This window comes from Python bivittatus, unplaced genomic scaffold (genome assembly GCF_059951505.1).
Source record: "Python bivittatus isolate LINGU-HERP-01145 unplaced genomic scaffold, Pbiv_v1 ctg000780_np1212, whole genome shotgun sequence".
Classification (NCBI taxonomy): domain Eukaryota; kingdom Metazoa; phylum Chordata; class Lepidosauria; order Squamata; family Pythonidae; genus Python; species Python bivittatus.
In genome coordinates, this window is record NW_028277108.1 from 1,724,428 (window position 1) to 1,743,159 (window position 18,732).

An 18,732-nucleotide genomic window follows, 5' to 3' on the forward strand; every position below is an offset into this window, starting at 1 on the left:
CTGTGCAGCAGCAATTAAAATTCATCAGATGATGACTTGTGCCATAAACTAGTCTTAATGAGCATCTATTTCTTCATCCTAGAGTGGTCTGTAATTTGATATAGTCTGCCATATGCTAACCTTTATGGTCCCCTACATCCACCTAATGCTTCTACCCCTCCTTTTAGATTCCTTTTAGATATATACTTTCTATTTTACATCTTTTAGCTTTTTATTATTATTATTGTTGGTTGCACAGCCAGTTGTGTAAAGTGGATATGGCATTTTTATCCACCTATCGAGTCCTTCCTAAGGTCCTGGGATAGCACTTCAGCTTCTTCATTTTCTATTACTTTGTTTTGTGGTCCCACCAGTTCTTGCTTACAGGCAAATGGTATTCCTTGCAGATATTCCAATGCACCCATTGTTACTACTTTGTCATGCTGTTGTTTGTAGTCAGTCTGTACGATCTTCTTGCAGCAGCTTACTAGGTGGTCCATTATTTCTTCAGTTTCTTTACAGAGGCGGCATTTGCTGTCTGTTGCTGTCTTCTTGATTCTGGCTTTGTATGCATTTGTTCTTAAGGGTTGGTCTTATGCAGCCAGAATTAGCCCCTCTGTCTCTTTCTTCAACTTTCCTGCTCTTAGCCATTGCCAGATCTTGTTATTACCTGCTTTGGCAGCTAGGTTTTTTGGGTACTGGCCATGTAATACTTTGCCTTGCCATGTCTCTTTTCTATTCTTCATTTGGTCTTTCTTGTAGGACAGTTTGATCTCTTCAGTATTCAGTCATCCTCCATGGTGTACTAGCTTCAGTGCATCTTCTTCACTGTCCTTCAGATATTCTTCCAATGCCATTTTTTCTTCTTCAACTGTCCGGTGTACTTGCAACATTCCATGTCCACCACTGCACCTTGGTAAGTAGAGTCTGTCAACGTCGCTGCGTGGATGAAGGGCATGATTCATTGTCGTTATTTTTCTAGTCTTCCTATCCAGGGTTTCTAGTTCTGCTTGAGTCCAGTCCACTATTCCAGCTGTGTATCTAATGACTGGAATTGCCCAGATGTTAATTGTCTTGATGGTATTTCCTCCACTGAGTTTGGACTTTAATCTTCTTCACTCTCATGATATATTCACTACTGACCTTCTCGACTTCAATGTGCTTGATGTTGTCAGCTTGAAGGATGCCCAGGTAGTGATCTTCATCCAGACTCCTGATGTTAGAGCATCTTGATTCCTTCAGTTTTCACTACTTTTCCTCTGTTGATGGTAAGGGTGGCATATTTGATGGTTGATGGTAAAGGTGGCCAAACTCCACTGCAATATCTTGGCTGTATATTCAGACAGTGTTGAGCAGAGATTCTATTTCAGATGGTGTTTTTCCATACAGCTTCAGATCATCCATGTAAAGGAGGGGGGATAGCCTGGCAGATGTTTTTGATGTTTGATAGCCATGGCCTGATGTGTTCAGAGCTGCTGACAGAGGAATCAATGCAATGACAAACAGTAGTGGTGATAGTGAGCCTCCTTTAAAGATTCCTCCCTTGATATTAACCTCTCCCCGTCTATCATCATTGACCAGCAACTGCGTCTTCCATTGTGCCACTGATCTTTGCACAAAGCTTCTGATGTTTCTACTGACTCCTGTTATTTCTAGGCACTTGATTATCCAGTCATGTGGCAGGGAGTCAAATGCCTTATTGTAATCAATCCAAGCTACGTTCAAGTTGGCGTTCCTTCTCCTGAAGTTTTCCAAAATCATCTTGTCAATTAAGAGCTGATCCTTTGCTGTTTGGCCAGTTTCCTTTCTGCTCAGGTGAAAAGAGCTTGTTTTCAACTAGATGCTGTTGGACTGCATCAGCTACAACACCAGTTAGCAATTTGAAAGTTGTTGGTAAGCAGGTAATTGGCCTGTAGTTGCCTGGTGCTGCTCCTTTTGTTGGATCTTTCATTATCAGGTAGGCTTTGCCAGATGTTAATCAATCTTCAATTTCACTTCCTTGTAGTATATTGTTAAACTGCTTGGCAATGAGTGAGTGCAGACCAGATGTTTCAACCCAAACCCATGCAGTTCATCTTCACCTGGTGTTGACCAGTTCTTGATCTTCCTTGCCCTTTTCTCCATCATTTCTGCTGTTTTTACAAGTTCTTTCATTTCAGCTTTTTTATTCTTATCCACCTCCTTTATCCAAGCTGCATTCTTATTGTATTTCTTTGGGTTGTCCCATGGCTGCACCCATAATTGCACTGTTTCTTCTTTGTCAGGTATTGACTGGTTCATTGCAGTCTCTCCATTGATGGATTGGATTGGTAGAAATGTTTCTGATTTGACTGAAATTGGAGATTCTGCCTATATTTTGCAATTCAAGGTTCATATCTGATCTTCTTGGTTATGGTTGTTATTTGCTGCTTTATTATTTCCAGTTCTTCTTTGATCTTCTTTGTTCCTAGGTGATATTTCTTGATCAAGTATTCTTTGGTTTTCTTGTTCTCGGCTTCTTTTCTTTCATCTGTTCTAGCTTGCTTGCATCTGATCTTAACATGCTGATCTTCTGTTCCAACCATTTGGTGGCACACTGTTTGGCTTTTTTCTGGTTTGTTAATTTTGCATCCAAGGTATTCAGTTATAACTCCAGCCGTGCTGTACATTAATTGGTTTGTTTCTTACAGTGAGCTGGTGCTCAGAACCTTATTCTGATGTTTTGTGATGTTCTAGATGCTCAGTTATTCTTTGTTTCAATTCCTCTTGTTTTTTAGTTAGAGGGCTTTGTTCTTTCTGAGGAGAAGGCAGAGGAGAGGGTTAGGGTTAGGGAATGAAAATGATTCAATAGCTATACTGGCTTCCTCTACTGCCGACTCCCCCAGTTTGCCTCTACAGTCTGAGCTACTTCTGGTAAGGCTTCCATTTTTTTGCCCTGGGTAGACCTTTGTAGTTCTTCCAATTCTACTTCAGTGAATACTTCATTTCATATTATAAACTGACGTTGATCTGCTAGCCTCTGTTCTGTTATTTCTGATTCTGGATGTTGTTCTTTCCAGAACTAGTGCATTCTTTTCAGATATCCTCTTCTTGTTGGACTTGATTTGTAAGAGCAGATCATTATTTCTTTGTTTTCAGTCTTCGTATATTTGCAACAGGTAAACAACTTTGCTTCCAGTAGTCCTGCAGCTGCTGGCCCTGGCACTCAACCAACAGTCCTGAGTCATGTAGCCCACTTGTCACCAGATGTCCAGGAACTAGAACACCTAGTGCAGTCTTTGTTGACCTGGGCGACAAGTGAACTGGTACAGGTTTCTGTAAATTACGTCTCACCACATTGTTTTTGGGAGAGGCACTCTTCGTCTGGCTCCTCTGATGAGACCTGTCCAGTATGGTTGAACCTCTGGCATAGCTCTCATCCTTCTTGGAGCACTCAAGCCCCACAACCACGTCAAGGTAGTGCCTTAATGGGGGTTGTTGTTATTATTATTTAGACTCTGATGTATTTTCTATGCTTTTCAATTGACTGTGCCCCACCCTCCTTATGCTGATCTTTGACCATAGTAAAAATTTAATTTTGTCTTCTCACTCTTACCTGTCTATTTATTTCACTTCAAAAGAATAATCCACCCCCCCCCCGGCTCACATTCATTCAGAATTTTGCATAGGTTTTCCCAAAACTCATCTCTGGTTCTTTTATTACTCCAAATCTGGAGCATAACATACAGCCTATGCTTTCCTACTTTTGTACTCATCCCACAACAACCTAAATGATGCCAATTCATACTTTACAACATGCTGTGTAGCTTTTTCTTTCACAATTACATCTGCACCACAGAAGATCATATCACCTTTATTCAGATCTATTACATTTTTCCCAATTCTTTTAGTTTCATAGGCACATAATTTATCTATTTTTCTTTCTTCTCCTTCATTTCTTAATTAATTCCCATAGCATTTACTCCTATTACATTCTGAATTGCAAAAGTTCTGGCTGTGAGACACTGTTCATTAGGTTGGGCTCCCGTGAACAGTTGGGAGTTCTGCTATTGTACCAGCCTCCCTGCTACGTGGCAGCCTCCCTGGCTGAGCTGCTGGAGACCATCTCGGGGCTGGCGGTGGAGTTCCCCAGGCTTATGGTTCTGGGGGACTTCAACCTGCCATCCCTGGGGCGGTCCTCAGACGCGGCTCAGGAGTTCATGGCTACCATGGCAGCCATGGACCTGTTGCAAATGGTGCAGGACCCAACCCGAGACAGTGGCCACATGCCGGATTTGGTTTTCTTGTCGGAGCAATGGCAAAGTGATCTGAGGGAAGATTTACAGCTTTCCCCGTTGTCATGGTCAGATCACATCCTGGTGACCCTGAGTTTCTCCTATGCCACCCCCCTCCACAGGGAGGCAGGACCCATGCGATTGCTCCGCCCCCGGCGCCTGATGGACCCATCAGGGTTTCAGAGGAAGCTGGGGGATATTCCTGTGGATCTGCTGCGCGGTCCAGCGGAGGCCTTGGCTGCTGCTTGGAATAGGGAGGCCATTGGGGCCTTGGACAGGATCACGCCTATGCGACCTCTCTTGCCACATCGGCCCCGACACTCCCCGTGGTTTACGGAGGAGTTGAGGGCGCTGAAGAGGGTCAAGAGACATCTAGAGCGCCGCTGGAGGAAGACAAAGACTGAATCTGACCGAACACAGGTTAGAGCCACTATCAAGGCCTACATTGTGGCAATAAGAGTGGCGAAGCGCCACTACTTCTCCGCTCTTATTGCGTCCACAGAATGCCGCCCGGTGGCCCTGTTTAGGATCACTAGGTCCCTCCTTGGCAAGGGGGATGTGGGGATTCATTTGCAGGGCCATGCAGAGGAATTTTCAGAGCATCTGCAGGACAAAGTCGCTCAGATTCATTCCAAATTAGACTCCAAGCGTGGGGCAGGGTCTGGGGAGATACCGGGGGACCGTTTTTGCCCAGTTATCTGGGAACAGTTTGATCCTGTTGCTCCTGAGGAAGTGGACAGGATCCTGGGGATTGTGAAGGCCACCACTTGCCATCTTGACCCATGCCCCTCCTGGCTGGTGAAAGCAGCTCGAGAGGTGACATGTGGTTGGATCCAGGCGATGGTTACTACATCCTTGTGGAAGGGAGTGTTTCCGGCCGCCTTTAAGGAGGCGTTGGTGCACTCCCTCCTCAAGAAACCCTCCCTGGATCCTACCTTACTGGACAATTTTTGTCTAGTCTCCCACCTCCCCTTTTTGGGGAAGGTGGTTGAGAAAGTGGTGCCAGCACAGCTCCAAAGGGTTCTGGAGGAAACGGATTATCTGGACCCCTTCCAGTCAGGTTTCAGGCCCGGTTATGGAATGGAAACGGCATTGGTCGCACTTATGGATGACCTCTGGCGGGAGCAGGATGGTGGAAGTGCGACCATCATTGCTCTCGATCTCTCAGCGGCTCTTGATACCATCAACCACAGTATCCTGTTGGGATGACTCAGGGAATTGGCGGTGGGCGGCACAGTCTTGTGCTGGTTCACCTCCTTTCTTCAGGGCTGATCCCAATCGGTGTTGATAGGGAGCGAGAGGTCCCATCCTCGGCTCCTCCTTTGTGGGGTGCTGCAGGATTTGGTTCTCTCCCCGCTCCTTTTCAACATCTACATGAAACCGCTGGGTGAGATCATCCGCCACCATGGGATGAGGTATCATCAGTACACTGATGATACGCAATTATACATCTCCATCCCAGGTGAAGTAAGTGATGCCGTGACTGCCCTTTCTCGGTGCCTGGGGGCTGTAAGGGTCTGGATGGGGAACAATAGGCTTCAGCTGAAACTTGGTAAGACGGAGTGGCTGTGGGTTAATGGCTCCTCTGTATCCGGGACTTTGTCATCTTTGGTGCTCGATGGGGTAGCACTGCCCCAGACAGACCCAGTGTGTAATCTGGGGGTCCTCCTAGACTCGAGGCTCCTGCTCTGGGTTGTGCATCAGTTACGCCCTTTCCTTTGATCGGGATGCCCTTTGAACAGTCACTCATGCCCTTGTTATCTCCCAGATAGACTACTGCATTGCGCTCTACATGGGACTACTCTTGAAGAGTATCCGGAAGCTACAGCTGGTCCAGAATGCGGCTGCATGGGCTATTTTTGGAGCCCCAAGAAGGGCCCATGTAACACCGTTGCTCCGCGAGCTGCATTGGGTACCAGTTTGTTTCCGGGTCCAATTCAAGGTGTTGGTTATTACCTTTAAAGCCCTACATGGCATGGGACCAGGTTACCTAAGGGACCGCCTCTCCCCTACGACTTCAACCTGTCCCACCCGATCACACAGAGAGGGCATGCTTCGGACCCCCTCAGTAAAAGAACTTCGATTAGTGGGGTCCAGAAGGCGGGCCTTCTCTGCAGTAGCCCCCGCTCTTTGGAACATTCTGCCCCCGGAGATGCGATTGGCCCCCTCACTCCTGGCCTTCCGAAGGGCTTTGAAGACCTGGTTCTGTTACTTGGCCGGGGATGGGGAGGGAATACTTCAAGCAGGGGGATGGCTAGCCCCATAGTGGCCGGCTGTCCTCAGCCCAATTTTCCATCTTGGATTTTTCTCAGATAACTCAACAGAATATCCAAATATACTGAGTTTGGGAACTATTTTGCATAGTTTCAAATAAGCCATGTACTTTCTAATATTTATTGTACATAAATACTGCTGAGTTTTATGCCATTACACTTTAATATTTCACCCTAAGGAGATCTTATGAGCAGATTTAAGGAAAAAAGTCCAAAGGTTATGCTTGTGAAAAATAAGCAAATGAATTGCTGTCCCATGCTTTATTATATTTTTTTTCTACCAAGACTTATACAATAGTCTAATAATGTATCTTACAAAAAATCTTTGAAAGGTCTGACAAATATTATGTATACTATTGTTTATTCACCAAAATTCCAATATAATTTTTACTATAGTGAAATTTTCTACAACAGCAAACAAAATTTACCAGTAATTAAAATATACTTGAGGCTTCTTTCCCTTTACCCCCCCTTACATACTGTTTAGTTGGCATTCTGTGTTTGGCTTGCCGGAAGGTTGTAAGTTAAAAAGGTAAATTGACTTCTTGCCTATCTCCTACTATCTCTCTTGCTGCACCACTGTATCATTGTCTATAATTATCAGTACCTGTAATCTAGTTAACAACATATCACAATGTGATACTTTGGAGCATGCTGGGATATGAACATAGCATCTTCTTGCAACTCTTTAAAGCAGCTGCATCTTTCCCCAGGATTATGCAGCAGCTTCTCCAAAGCATCTTTTTAAACTATGCATCTGGTACATCAACCTACAAATATTTTTTAAAATATCATGAGAGTCTTATTTACATTTCATTTATATAAAAATGAAAAATAGGATACATTACAGGTTTTAATGCCTATGCAAAGAAAAATTAACATATGATCACAAACATGTATGTTGCATCTGCTTAGTTATACAGATCACAATCCATATAATCTTGATTTTAATTTCATCTTCTGATGGGAATCTAGGCTTTGTTTTTCTAAATCAGTAGTCTCCCTGGTGCTCCTATTGGCATAGTACTTGAGCTTCAAAACCAGTTTTGATAAATAGCAATAAAAAAAAGTATATGCATCTGTGAACAATAACAAAACTTTATAAATCTCACAAACACTTGGGCATGTTTAAAGTCGGCCTTGGATCATAATGTTTACATACAATCTATATATGAAGGACTTTGCACAAATAGAGTAGCATGAAATTTGCTAAGCTTTATATCTAAACTCTAATACACAATGGTATTTTTTTTTCCAGAGTTGTTATGCTTAAAAACAAGGTGCTAATAAAACTTCACAAGTACGTGCTCACTAAATGTTGCTTGAAATCAATCTCTTTCTGTTTATAATGCTAAAAGACCAGTGACCATAAAATAATTAAGGCAATTACCACTGATAGGAGGACAGTTGCTCTGAATATAGTTCATCAGTTGTAATTATAGGTGGTAATAAATGCTAAAAAGTTAAATTTCATAGGACTATCTCTGGCCATCAATACTGAGAAAATAATGTGTATAATTAGCAACAGGACAAACACGTTGTAAGGACATTTGTAAAAATGGTGCTTCTTATACCAAGATTGCTGTTCAATAAATTACAGAAATAAAATGGAAGTCACTTTGCTATGCATGTTAAATGTAATATGCATTAGGTTCACTATATGCCAAAGAACAAGTCTAATTATATCAATCAACTCAAAGGAAGTAGAAATAGTAATTTAACTAAAACATCAGAAGAAAGATTTCAATACTTTTTAGCTGTACTATCTTAAGAATGTAGGCTTTAAGTAAGGTTTCTAGTCTGATGCCTTAACCATTACATTAAACATACATAAATGCTTGCATATTATAATATAAATTCACTAGTCACCGGTAACTGATAATTGCAATCAATATTCTGAAAGCATTGTTTTTTAATTTGAAAGAAAAAAAAAACCCAAAAGCATTATACAAAAATCTTTTAGATGGACCCCTCTCTGTTTCATTTTTTCCATTCTTTCCTTCTTCTGTAGATGTATTCTGAACTTACTTAAACTTTAATTATTACTAATTAAAAAATGAATTTTGTATAAACTTAACAATGACCATAGACCTTGTGTGGCCCAAAACTCAACAGCTATTAAACAAACCTTTTTTTGAATGGAGGAGGGAAATTAATTACAGGTAGTCCTCGACTTACAACCATTCAGTCAGCGACCATTCCAAGTTATGACAGCTGAGCTCATTATAAGAACAGTTAAACATTAGGACAGTATATTTACTACAATCTTCAGCACAGAACTTGACCAATTCAAGAAGGCATCTTCTTCAGATCAATACAGGCTCAGCAAAATCAGTGTTCCTTATTTTATCTAAGAAGTCAGATACACATGCTGTGAGTGATCCAGTCAGAGCAACTACTTTCCATACATAATTCCCTGGAATCAGAATCAGAAATCAGTGAAGGGCCACTTCAAAGAAGAGTAACTACTGAGAAATTGTCCCACTAGGCAGTGACACATAGACATTTTATCTAAAAGGATACACTGGCTCTGAAGTGCATCTTCAAAGTTTTATATATGGCAGAGGATGTCAAACCTAAGTACAGTATGTGCATGTTTGCTGTTCAGGTCTCCTCTTTTCAGTCTTTATAGAAACAAAGGGTAATCTGACTAACAATATTTTAACTATTTTAACTGTAGCAACAACTAAGTAAAGTGATCTAATATAGTAAGTATATTCTACCCATATATTTGAAAGATGAACAGCTCTCATATAAAGGTACTACTATACTTTTCCAAAAGTGTAGTAGATATAAATATGTCTTGTTATAGTAAGATGTTGATCTTAAAACCTAAAAAATAGATGAAAGACCTAAAAATAGATGAAGATGAAATTATGGTCTAATGCGATGTCACAGCACTCTTTACATTCATAGACCCAGAACTAGCGAAGGAATCCATGGCAGCAGTACTACACAACACACCCAACCTAATCAAATACACTAAGATCAAAATATCCAGAATCATGGACGTCATCAACCTCTGCCTCACTACCTATTTTCACTTTGATGGACAAATATACCAACAATTCAGAGGAACACCCATGGAATCACCACTCATAGCAGAATTGTAATGCAGCATCTAGAAACTATAGCACTCCCATGCATACAACCAAAAATATGTATCCAGTATGTAGACAACATCTTTGTCATAATAAAAAGGGAACAACTGGAGAAGACACATGAAACAATCAACAACATCTTCAAAGGAATAAAATTCACAAGGGAAGAAGAAAACACCACCACACTACCCTTCCTTGATATTCACATCAGAGGAAATGATGGCAAATTAGAAACACAAGTCTATCGAAAAACAACCCCACTAACCAAGTGCTCCATTACCAAAGTAACAACTCAACCTCCCACAAGAGGAGCTGTGTAAAAACATTATTCAGATGAGCATAAATGCACTGCAGCAACCCAGAACAGCAGAAAAAGGAAACAGGCCACCTATATAACATCTTCCAACAAAATGGATATCCACACAACTTTATCAAAAAGTGCCTGACCACTCAACCCACTACAGCACAACCAACAGGCTATGAAAAAGATAACACTGCCATACATCAGAAACATCTCAGAAACAATCAACAGACAATTTCAACCACATGGCTTCACCATAGCACACAAACCAACTAAAGCCCTCCAAAACATCTTAAGTAAACCAAAAGACCCAGTAGCCCAAGAAGAAAAAACAGGAATCATCTACAACATACACTGTAAGGAATGTAACAGTCACTATATAGGACAGACAGGCAGAAGACTAGCAGAGCACATCTATGAACGCCAACTAGCAGTCAGAAGACACAATAAAACTCCTTAATCTCACAACACATGGACAGACTTAACTATAGTTTCAACTGGGAAACTGTCAGCAACTTAGACCAAGCTAAATTCAAAAATGTGAGGGAATTCCTGGAAGCTTGGTACTCAGGCAAGTCAGCCCTCAGCAGGCACACAGAGATAATCACTTACACACTATTCAAAGAGACAATAAAAAGGAAACAAAAAGACCAGAACACCTCCTTGCCAGCAATCAACACCCAGATAAGCGGGGATTAACACCAGAATTAACACCAGACAAGCAATCAAGCAGTAAACAATACCCTAATCAAGGAACTACCAACTCAGACAAACAATCAAGCAGTAAACAACAGCCTAATCTAGGAACTACCAAGGAAAAAACAACTGACCAACATTGACACAGCAAGCTACTGTATATAAACAGAGAGCAAACACCACTCCCTTCTAGCACTGAAGATGTTACCTAGTTGGGTAACGAAACATCTGCAAGAAAACAACCAAGCTCAGAGAACCCAAGGACTCCAAAGATGTTCACCTCTCAAACTTTTGCCTGGTAGACTATTCTTAAGGCTTTATTCAGAATGTAATACACCATAACCAATGTTAAATGAATACACTTCCATTCAAAATGCTACTTTATATCACTGTTTCACCACACCTCAACTCTGCTTCTGAAGGCACACCAGTCCCTGGGAGCATATTATAAAATATAAATTAAGTCAATGTTATGGGCAAACAAATATTGCTGCCCATAATGGTAGCAATTATACCACTGAATCAAAACCTTTTAATTCCAGATTTTTACAGAAATCTGGCCTCCAAATTAAAAAAACTTTAAAAAATTTACAAGGGTAAGACAACTACAAGAAAAAGGCAATGACTAGGGTTTATGTATTTGTTTAGTTATTTGTCTCCACTGACTTTGACATCATCAGTACACATAGATATTTGTTTTAAGGACCTAATATATATAAAAAGGTAATGCATTCGTTTTAAATTATAGTAGAACACAGCCCATGCTGGTTCGTACAAACTATCATATCGTATAGAAAATCAAGGACAATGAGTCTACAGACAAATTGTAACATTACTGTATACTGTTCCTAAACTGCTTTTATCAAGGTAGCAGAGTAAACAGTTTATAGCATAACATTATCTAGTCTATGTAGGACTATATGCTAAAGCACAGCAAATCCTGCATGCTTTCTTATATAGGTGGACCACGTGATTCACAGGGGTTACATTCTGATGTACAATTGTAAACAACAAAACAGTGAATAAGGAAACCTGTAGCCTATGGGAATTGGAGGCTTTGGTTATGGAGCTCCAGAAAATATCATCATCATCATCATCATCGTAGTAGTAGTAGTAGTAGTAGTAGTAATAGTAATAAAAACAGAAAAAGTAACAGACCACAAAACAGACAAAGTAATAGAAAATGAAGAAGCTAAAGTGCTCTGGGACTTTAGAATTCAAACAGACAAGCACCTGCAACACAACACCCCAGACTTAACAATTGTTGATAAGAAAAACAAAAACGTCTGGATAATGGACATTGCAATACCTGAAGACAGCAGAATAGAAGTGAAAGAACTGGAGAAAATCACAAAATATAAAGACCTTCAAATAGAAGTAGAACAACTATGGCAAAAGAAAGCAAAGATACTACCAATAGTTATAGGTGTCTTAGGTGCAATCCAAAAATATCTGGAGCACTACTTGAAGACCATCGGCATTGACAAAATCACCAACAGTCAATTGCAAAAGGCAGCTTTACTGGGAACAGCTTATATCCTGCAATGATACCTTTAACACTATCAAACAACATCTGCCTATCCCAAGCCCTTGGGAAGAACTTGATAGGTAGATAAAGATGCCAAATCCAGTCTGAACATCTGGCTGACTGTGCGACCAATCATAATAATAATAAATCACCAAAAATGCAAGGCCAATACTTTGTACAAACTTTTACTACTTCTGTCAACAAAGTAATGTGCAAGAAGGGGATGACTATATAAAGTCAGAATGCTACAGCTCACTAGCTGGATTAGTGGAAGCTAGATGCGTATTTCTGTGCATGCACAAAATGGCAGATGAATCAGAACTGCATGTCAAAAACTGCAGATATTCAAAATCTTTTATTACATTATAACAAGTTCTGGCCTATTTATCAATTGCAAAATCATGAATAATGAGATTGCAGATAATTATGTCCATCTTTATGAAGAACTACTAGAAAATAGCAATTCAAAGCCACAGAGTAGCTCAGCTTAAATGAACCTTATCCAGATGTTTAATCCCCAAATTTCATAAGCCATTATTGTTTATTGAATATTTATGATTTGTTCAAGATTTTCATTCTTTACTAAAAGCTGGCCAAACTGCTTACTCATATAATTTATATGAAATCATATAATACATATGAAAATATATCTTAAAAAAATAACAATCAACCTATGATGGATCCAAATCCCTTCTCCCCCTCTCCCCAGATCATTCCTCTGGGCAAGGTATATTTCTAGATATGTGCAGTCAAAAACTTAACTGAATTTTCCTATGACTCAGCCTTATGCTAAATTGTTATTTTAAGAATCACCTTAAAGACACCTGATCAGGTCATCCAAGGCAAAACCCTATTGGATAAACCAGCTTGGACTTCAAGAGGCTGTTGATGAGTAAATGCCACACCCTGGTATGGAGTGAAAAGGAATCATCCTATAATTAAAGTCTAAGTAGTTAAGTGTGATAAGTTTTAATGAGTAAATTCTGCTTTATTTTAAACTGAAACCAACCATTTCTGGTTCCCCTCTGTTAGATTATTTAAGAATTATACTGAATTGGAAATTTTCTAGCATTGAGAGTGTTCTTACTCATGTGCCAGGTTGCACACTTACTGAGTTCTTAAGGATAGGAAAGGAGGAGCTTTCTAGAAAAAGGGCCAGTCCTTTCATGAGGAATGACCCTTACGCCTTGATTTTCATGCTTAGGTTTAGTGGTTGTTTTCTTTGTAAGTTATATGTGTCAAAAGGTGCTGGAATCCTGTCTACCTCACAGGATTGGAGATGCACATACCCTCAGTTTGTCACACACACTCTTTTCAAAACAGAATAAAACAAATGCTTCAAAACTATGTATACTCCTTTGACTGAAAATTTAAATTTGAAGACCTAAGACATTTTTGGAGAAAAAAGGCCAATCACAGAACTATGATTTAACATCTAATTGCATCAATAACCATACTGTATACTTACTTTTCACCTCAGTTAACTGAGATTCTGAAATCAAGGAGTAGCATTAAACATTTAATAATTTACTAGCAAAAAAAGCAATAACATGTCAAAATGTTATAGTAGCAGAAAAGCTGTTTCTCTTTTAAAGCAAGTATGAACATATGAATATTCCTAACCTGTAAAATGATTCCTCCACATTATATCAGCGAAACTCATTGGTGGGCCACTGGGAGGGTAGTGTTTACCTTTAAGAGGTTCATGATCAGTCCTTATCATATCCATTAATGAGTTTTCCAAAGAGTGCAAGTTAAAAGTATCATAGGGCCGATTCCGGTCCTAGGAAAAAAACAAAACAAAACAAAAAAAATAGGACTGTTACAAAATTGTCACTAAACAATGCAGACATTTAAGACTTATTCCACTCATCACAAATTATTGTAAGATTAGCAAAATATGCAAAGCTCAAGTTAATAATATCTTTAAAAAATATTGAAAGCAGTAGGACAAGTGAACAGGAGGACCATACTTGTCCAGAAATGCAATTTACTCTAGCAAGTATAAATGTTCTGATAATGTATATTTTAACATGTTACCACAAATGTACTTTTTCACTATCCAACTGCATTCTGAGGCAAAGGCTTCCATATATCCTATTTTGTCACACACTTATTGGGAAATCAAGTCATTCTAGAGAGCATGATCTATTAAAGTGTACTACAGTTGTTCCAGCTGACAAGATTAAATAACCAACATCTACATTATGTGATGTAACTATTATATATACCCATGATCTAGAATGCAGCAAAGGAGACTACTCAATTTCTAATTAAATAAGTTTGTGTTAGGGTGTGTGTATTTGAATTTCAGGTACATTGCAGTTGTATTTCTCCTTCTTGAAAACCATCAACTGCAATTCTAGAGGCTCTTCCATGCTCAAAATCACTTTGGAAGAAGGACACAGTAGGCTGTAGCAGATAACTTGTGAATGGAACATTACTTGCAATTTTCTGCATCCAAATCAGAGTTTACAGTAGAACCCCTTCCTTTTTCTTTAATCATACTGCTGTTTCTATGAAGATTACAAGAAGTGCGCAAGTGGCAATCATATGACTGCAGGATGCTGCAATGGTTGTAAATCCTTGCCAGTTCCAAAGTGCCCGAATCTCAATCAGGTGACCATGGGGACATTGCAACAGTCATAAGGGCAAGAACCGGTCTTAAAATTACTTTTTCAGTACTGTCATAGCTTTGAGTGGTTGCTAAACAGGGCAGTTGTTAAGCAAGGACTACCTGTTCTGCATTTTGAAGCTGCAAGGGCTGGCAGGGGAGTGGGGGGAGGCAATAGCACATGGACATGGGTGCTGCCAACTTATTTTTATTTTTTCCCCACTTTAAAGGGTTAGATGACCAGGCTTTGTTTTTATATTATATTGAAATTTACTCAATATTACATTTTTTGCTTCAAAACAGACGGTTTTTCAGCATCCGAGGCCCCTAGTCCTAAAATGGACATGTCAAAACTGACACAGAACTTGAATATTTGTAAATTAAAAAGGGAAAAGTAGTTCCTAAATTCAACCCCCCCCCCTTTTGTTTTTGCTTTACTCACAGGCCAAATAGCCTTCCTAAAGTCCTCTCTTATTGGCCCCGCTGTTAATTCTTAAGAAATGCTGCACTTAATCAGCATCACAAAGGACACTGGAGACCACAAAAAAGAAGTTTGAAATCAATAGTTTGGCAATTATGCCCAAGCTTTTAGCTAGCTTAAAAAGCACAGGAAACCAAGTTAGTTACAGGTCTCCTGTACCTCAGACATGACTGAGCAGAAAGATATTAAGCCACTGTAATTTCAAGGTCTACTGACTAAAAAAAATATACTAATCTGTTGAATTTATTAGAAATTTCAATAGAGTCTAGAGATCAGAGATAATTAAAGATTCCTTTGTTGGAATATGCTGATATACACTCTCTGGATAGGGCCTCTAAGAAATCATATCTCTGAAATTTGACAAAATGGACAAATATAGTCAAGAAAGAAGTGCTTAAGTCCCAAAAGTTTTTCAATATGGCTTGAAAGACAAAAGATCTTCATAATATAAGCTAAATCAGCCTATTCTTTGTAGGAATTTGTATTAAAAATTAGTACAAAAATTAATATTTGCTTCATTTCATACTTTTTAGCATGAAATACAGTGTGTTTACTTATTTTGTACAATATAGGTTTCAGTGTATTCTTAATGATCTTTCTACCTTTTGAAATATAGCCAACTTCTCTAACATTCTCCTACTATTTTCCTATACAAGTAGTCCTTGAATTAGTCCTTGCTCAGTGACCGTTCAAAATTACAACGGCACTGACCGAGGGGGACTTACAACCAATACACGAAGTTGCGGCCATCACAGAGTCCCTACAGTCACGTGATCACAATCTGGGCGCTCAGGTGCGATGACATTGCAGTGAGCCACGGTCACGTGATCACCACTTGTGACCTTCCCTGCCAGCTTTCCACAAGCAAAGTCAATGAGGAAGCCAGCAGGGAAGGGCACAAGTCATTCCCATAAGTCGCTCCCACCGCTTTTTCTCCTGAGGAGCTCCACAACAGAGCACGCCTCCCTGTGCCTCCCCACCCACCTGCACTTCTTAGCATCCACCTGCGCCACTCCCCCACCCTCCATTGCACCTGTGCACCTCCCTGTGCTCATTATCTGGGACACCCACCTCTTCCCACTTAACAACCTGCATGGTTCCTGGGGTTACAACGGCAGCTAGGACTGCTGGGATTGCTGTTGCTAAGCAATGCAATCACATAATGTTGCGATTCACGACTGCATCCCTGTCCCATTTCCTGTTGTAACCCAAGGACTACCTATAGTAAACAATAAAAGAGCAAAACCCAACTTAGTGTTATCCCAAAAGTTGGGAACTTTTCATACATAGGCAAAAGGCAAGATCAGGAGGCTCTCCGGTCAGTCATTCACCCTGGTCATCTCTCAGTTAGACTACTGCAATGTGCTCTACAAGGGGCTACCCTTCAAGAGTATCCGGAAGCTACAGCTGGCTCAGAATGTGGCCGCATGGAGAATCTTGGGTGCCCAACATATAACACCTTTGCTGCAGGAGCTGCATTGGGTGCCAGTTTGTTTCCGGGTCCAATTCAAGGTGTTGGTTATCACCTTTAAAGTCCTACATGGCATGGGTCCAGGTTACCTGAGGGACTGTCACACCCCCATCACATCAACCCATCACACCTGGTCAGGCAGGGAGGGCATGTTGTGGATTCCGTCAGTTAAAGAATATCGGCTGGCGGGCCCAGGAGGAGAGCTTTCTCTGCCGTTGCCCCCGCCCTTTGGAATATTCTCCCCCTAGCGGTGCAGTGGGCCCCTACCCTCCCAGTTTTCTGGAAAGGACTTAAGACCTGGCTCTGTCAGCTTGCACGGGGTGATAAAGAGTTGTAATCAATCCTGGGGGTGGCTGGCACCCTGATGACACTTCCTGAGCTGTTCGCCAATTTTATCATTCCTTGGAATTTATTATTTATTTAAGATTGTTTTTATATTGTATTTTAATTGATTTTATCTCTTCTGTAAACCACTGTAAACCAGTGACAAATTTGATATATAAATAAATAAATAATAAAAATATCCTAAAGAAATAAGTAAGAAGGGCAAGAAATAGCACAGATTCTCGCAAGAGTTAAATGTATAGGATATTTAATTGCAATTCCTACAACTTTTTTGTTGTTGGGAGTAAAAATAGCTTCAACAGTTAAAGAACTAAGACAGGTATCTCCAACCTGAGATTTTAAATTGTCTGCACTTCCTCTGAGTTTAGCCTGAAAGTACAATATATAAGACTATTTTTTTAATTAAAAAAATGAAAGTAAGTGATGAAGTTCCTGGTAAATAAATGCTTCCTTTTATCAGTCTTGGGAGGGAGCAAGTAAAATACTTTCTATGGTGGAAATAAGTATTTTTTTTCCTTTTAATTAATTTCAGCTGTATATTTCTTCTTCCAGAGCTTAAGATAAAGAGGATTCTTTGGATTCATGACAGCAAACCCTTTCACTTTAAAACTCAAAACAAGACCCTCTTCTCTTCCTCCCAACCCCTCTACTACTTTCTTCCAGTTCCTAATTTCTGTAGAAGCTATGATTTATAGTTAATTGCTAACTGTTCCAAGCAATATTCTAAAAATATTTCAAATATTCAATATTTTTTCTTCAATTTATTTTTACTTATTTTTCAGTTATGACTGTTGACCTATTTTGAAAACCTGTGCTTTTCCATTCATTGATCACTATCAGAGAAACCTGCAGTTGAGGAAATCTAATGAATGCAACTTATTTCTGTAAGAGATTAAATATATTACAGATTATTTTCCTGGACTTTTTGTTGGGCAAAAAAGAAAAAGTAATTATTCTTACTTCTTTGACTATGTGCCTATTAATTATCTAGCAGACTTACACAATTGACTGAGCACTTACCAGTGGCATTTAAATTATGGTTATATTTAGTTCAGCACCAGGGTTTAGATAAAAATCTGCTCACATATTCTCATTTATGAATCGTTTAAAAAGCTTATAAACACTTTCTATTCTGTAGATTAAATCCAAACCAGACTAAATTATTTTGCTGATAATTAAAAACTAATATCCAAAATAGCCATAAACAAAGAAAAAGAAAAATTAAGAAAGATAAATCTCTGAATCTATATATTCTTGACTATGAAATAGGTAGGCTTACATATATATAAAATATACTATACACACACACACACATGCACTATAAATGTTACATATATATAAAATATAAATATGTAAGATTACAATATTTAAATACTATAAACTAGTTTGTTGATAGAATGAATTAAGCTAAGTATTTCTAACAACATCAGTCAATCATTACAGTCTATGATGACCAGCATATATTGCAATTCACTGAAGTATAATTACAGCTATGGAAGAAGATACATAGTAGTACAATGCCATGTTTAGTGATTGTTCGAAGTTATGATGGTGTTGAAAAAATAATTTTACAACCAGTCCTCGCATTTACGACTACTGCAGTGTCCCCTCGGTCACGTGATCAACATTCGGGCACTTCGCAACCAGTGAACGTTTACAACTGTCACAATGTCCCATGGTCACGTGATCA

The 18,732-nt window shown here is 39.5% G+C and overlaps 1 protein-coding gene across 11 annotated transcripts in view; it reads right to left on the reverse strand.

Annotated features, from left to right (window-relative positions):
* CPEB3 (cytoplasmic polyadenylation element binding protein 3) overlaps positions 1 to 18,732 on the reverse strand; it is a 109,774-nt gene that overhangs the window by 58,135 nt on the left and 32,907 nt on the right. For 7 of the 11 annotated variants that reach the window (XM_025167245.2, XM_007429147.3, XM_088128992.1 and 4 more), the window contains one exon: positions 13,755 to 13,914. The exons of 2 other annotated variants lie outside the window; for them this stretch is intronic. In XM_025167245.2, the coding sequence (XP_025023013.1) occupies positions 13,755 to 13,914 (160 nt within the window). The remainder of the gene's footprint in view (positions 1 to 13,754; positions 13,915 to 18,732) is intronic. 2 more of the 11 variants (XM_088128994.1, XM_088128993.1) reach the window with 1 other exon arrangement.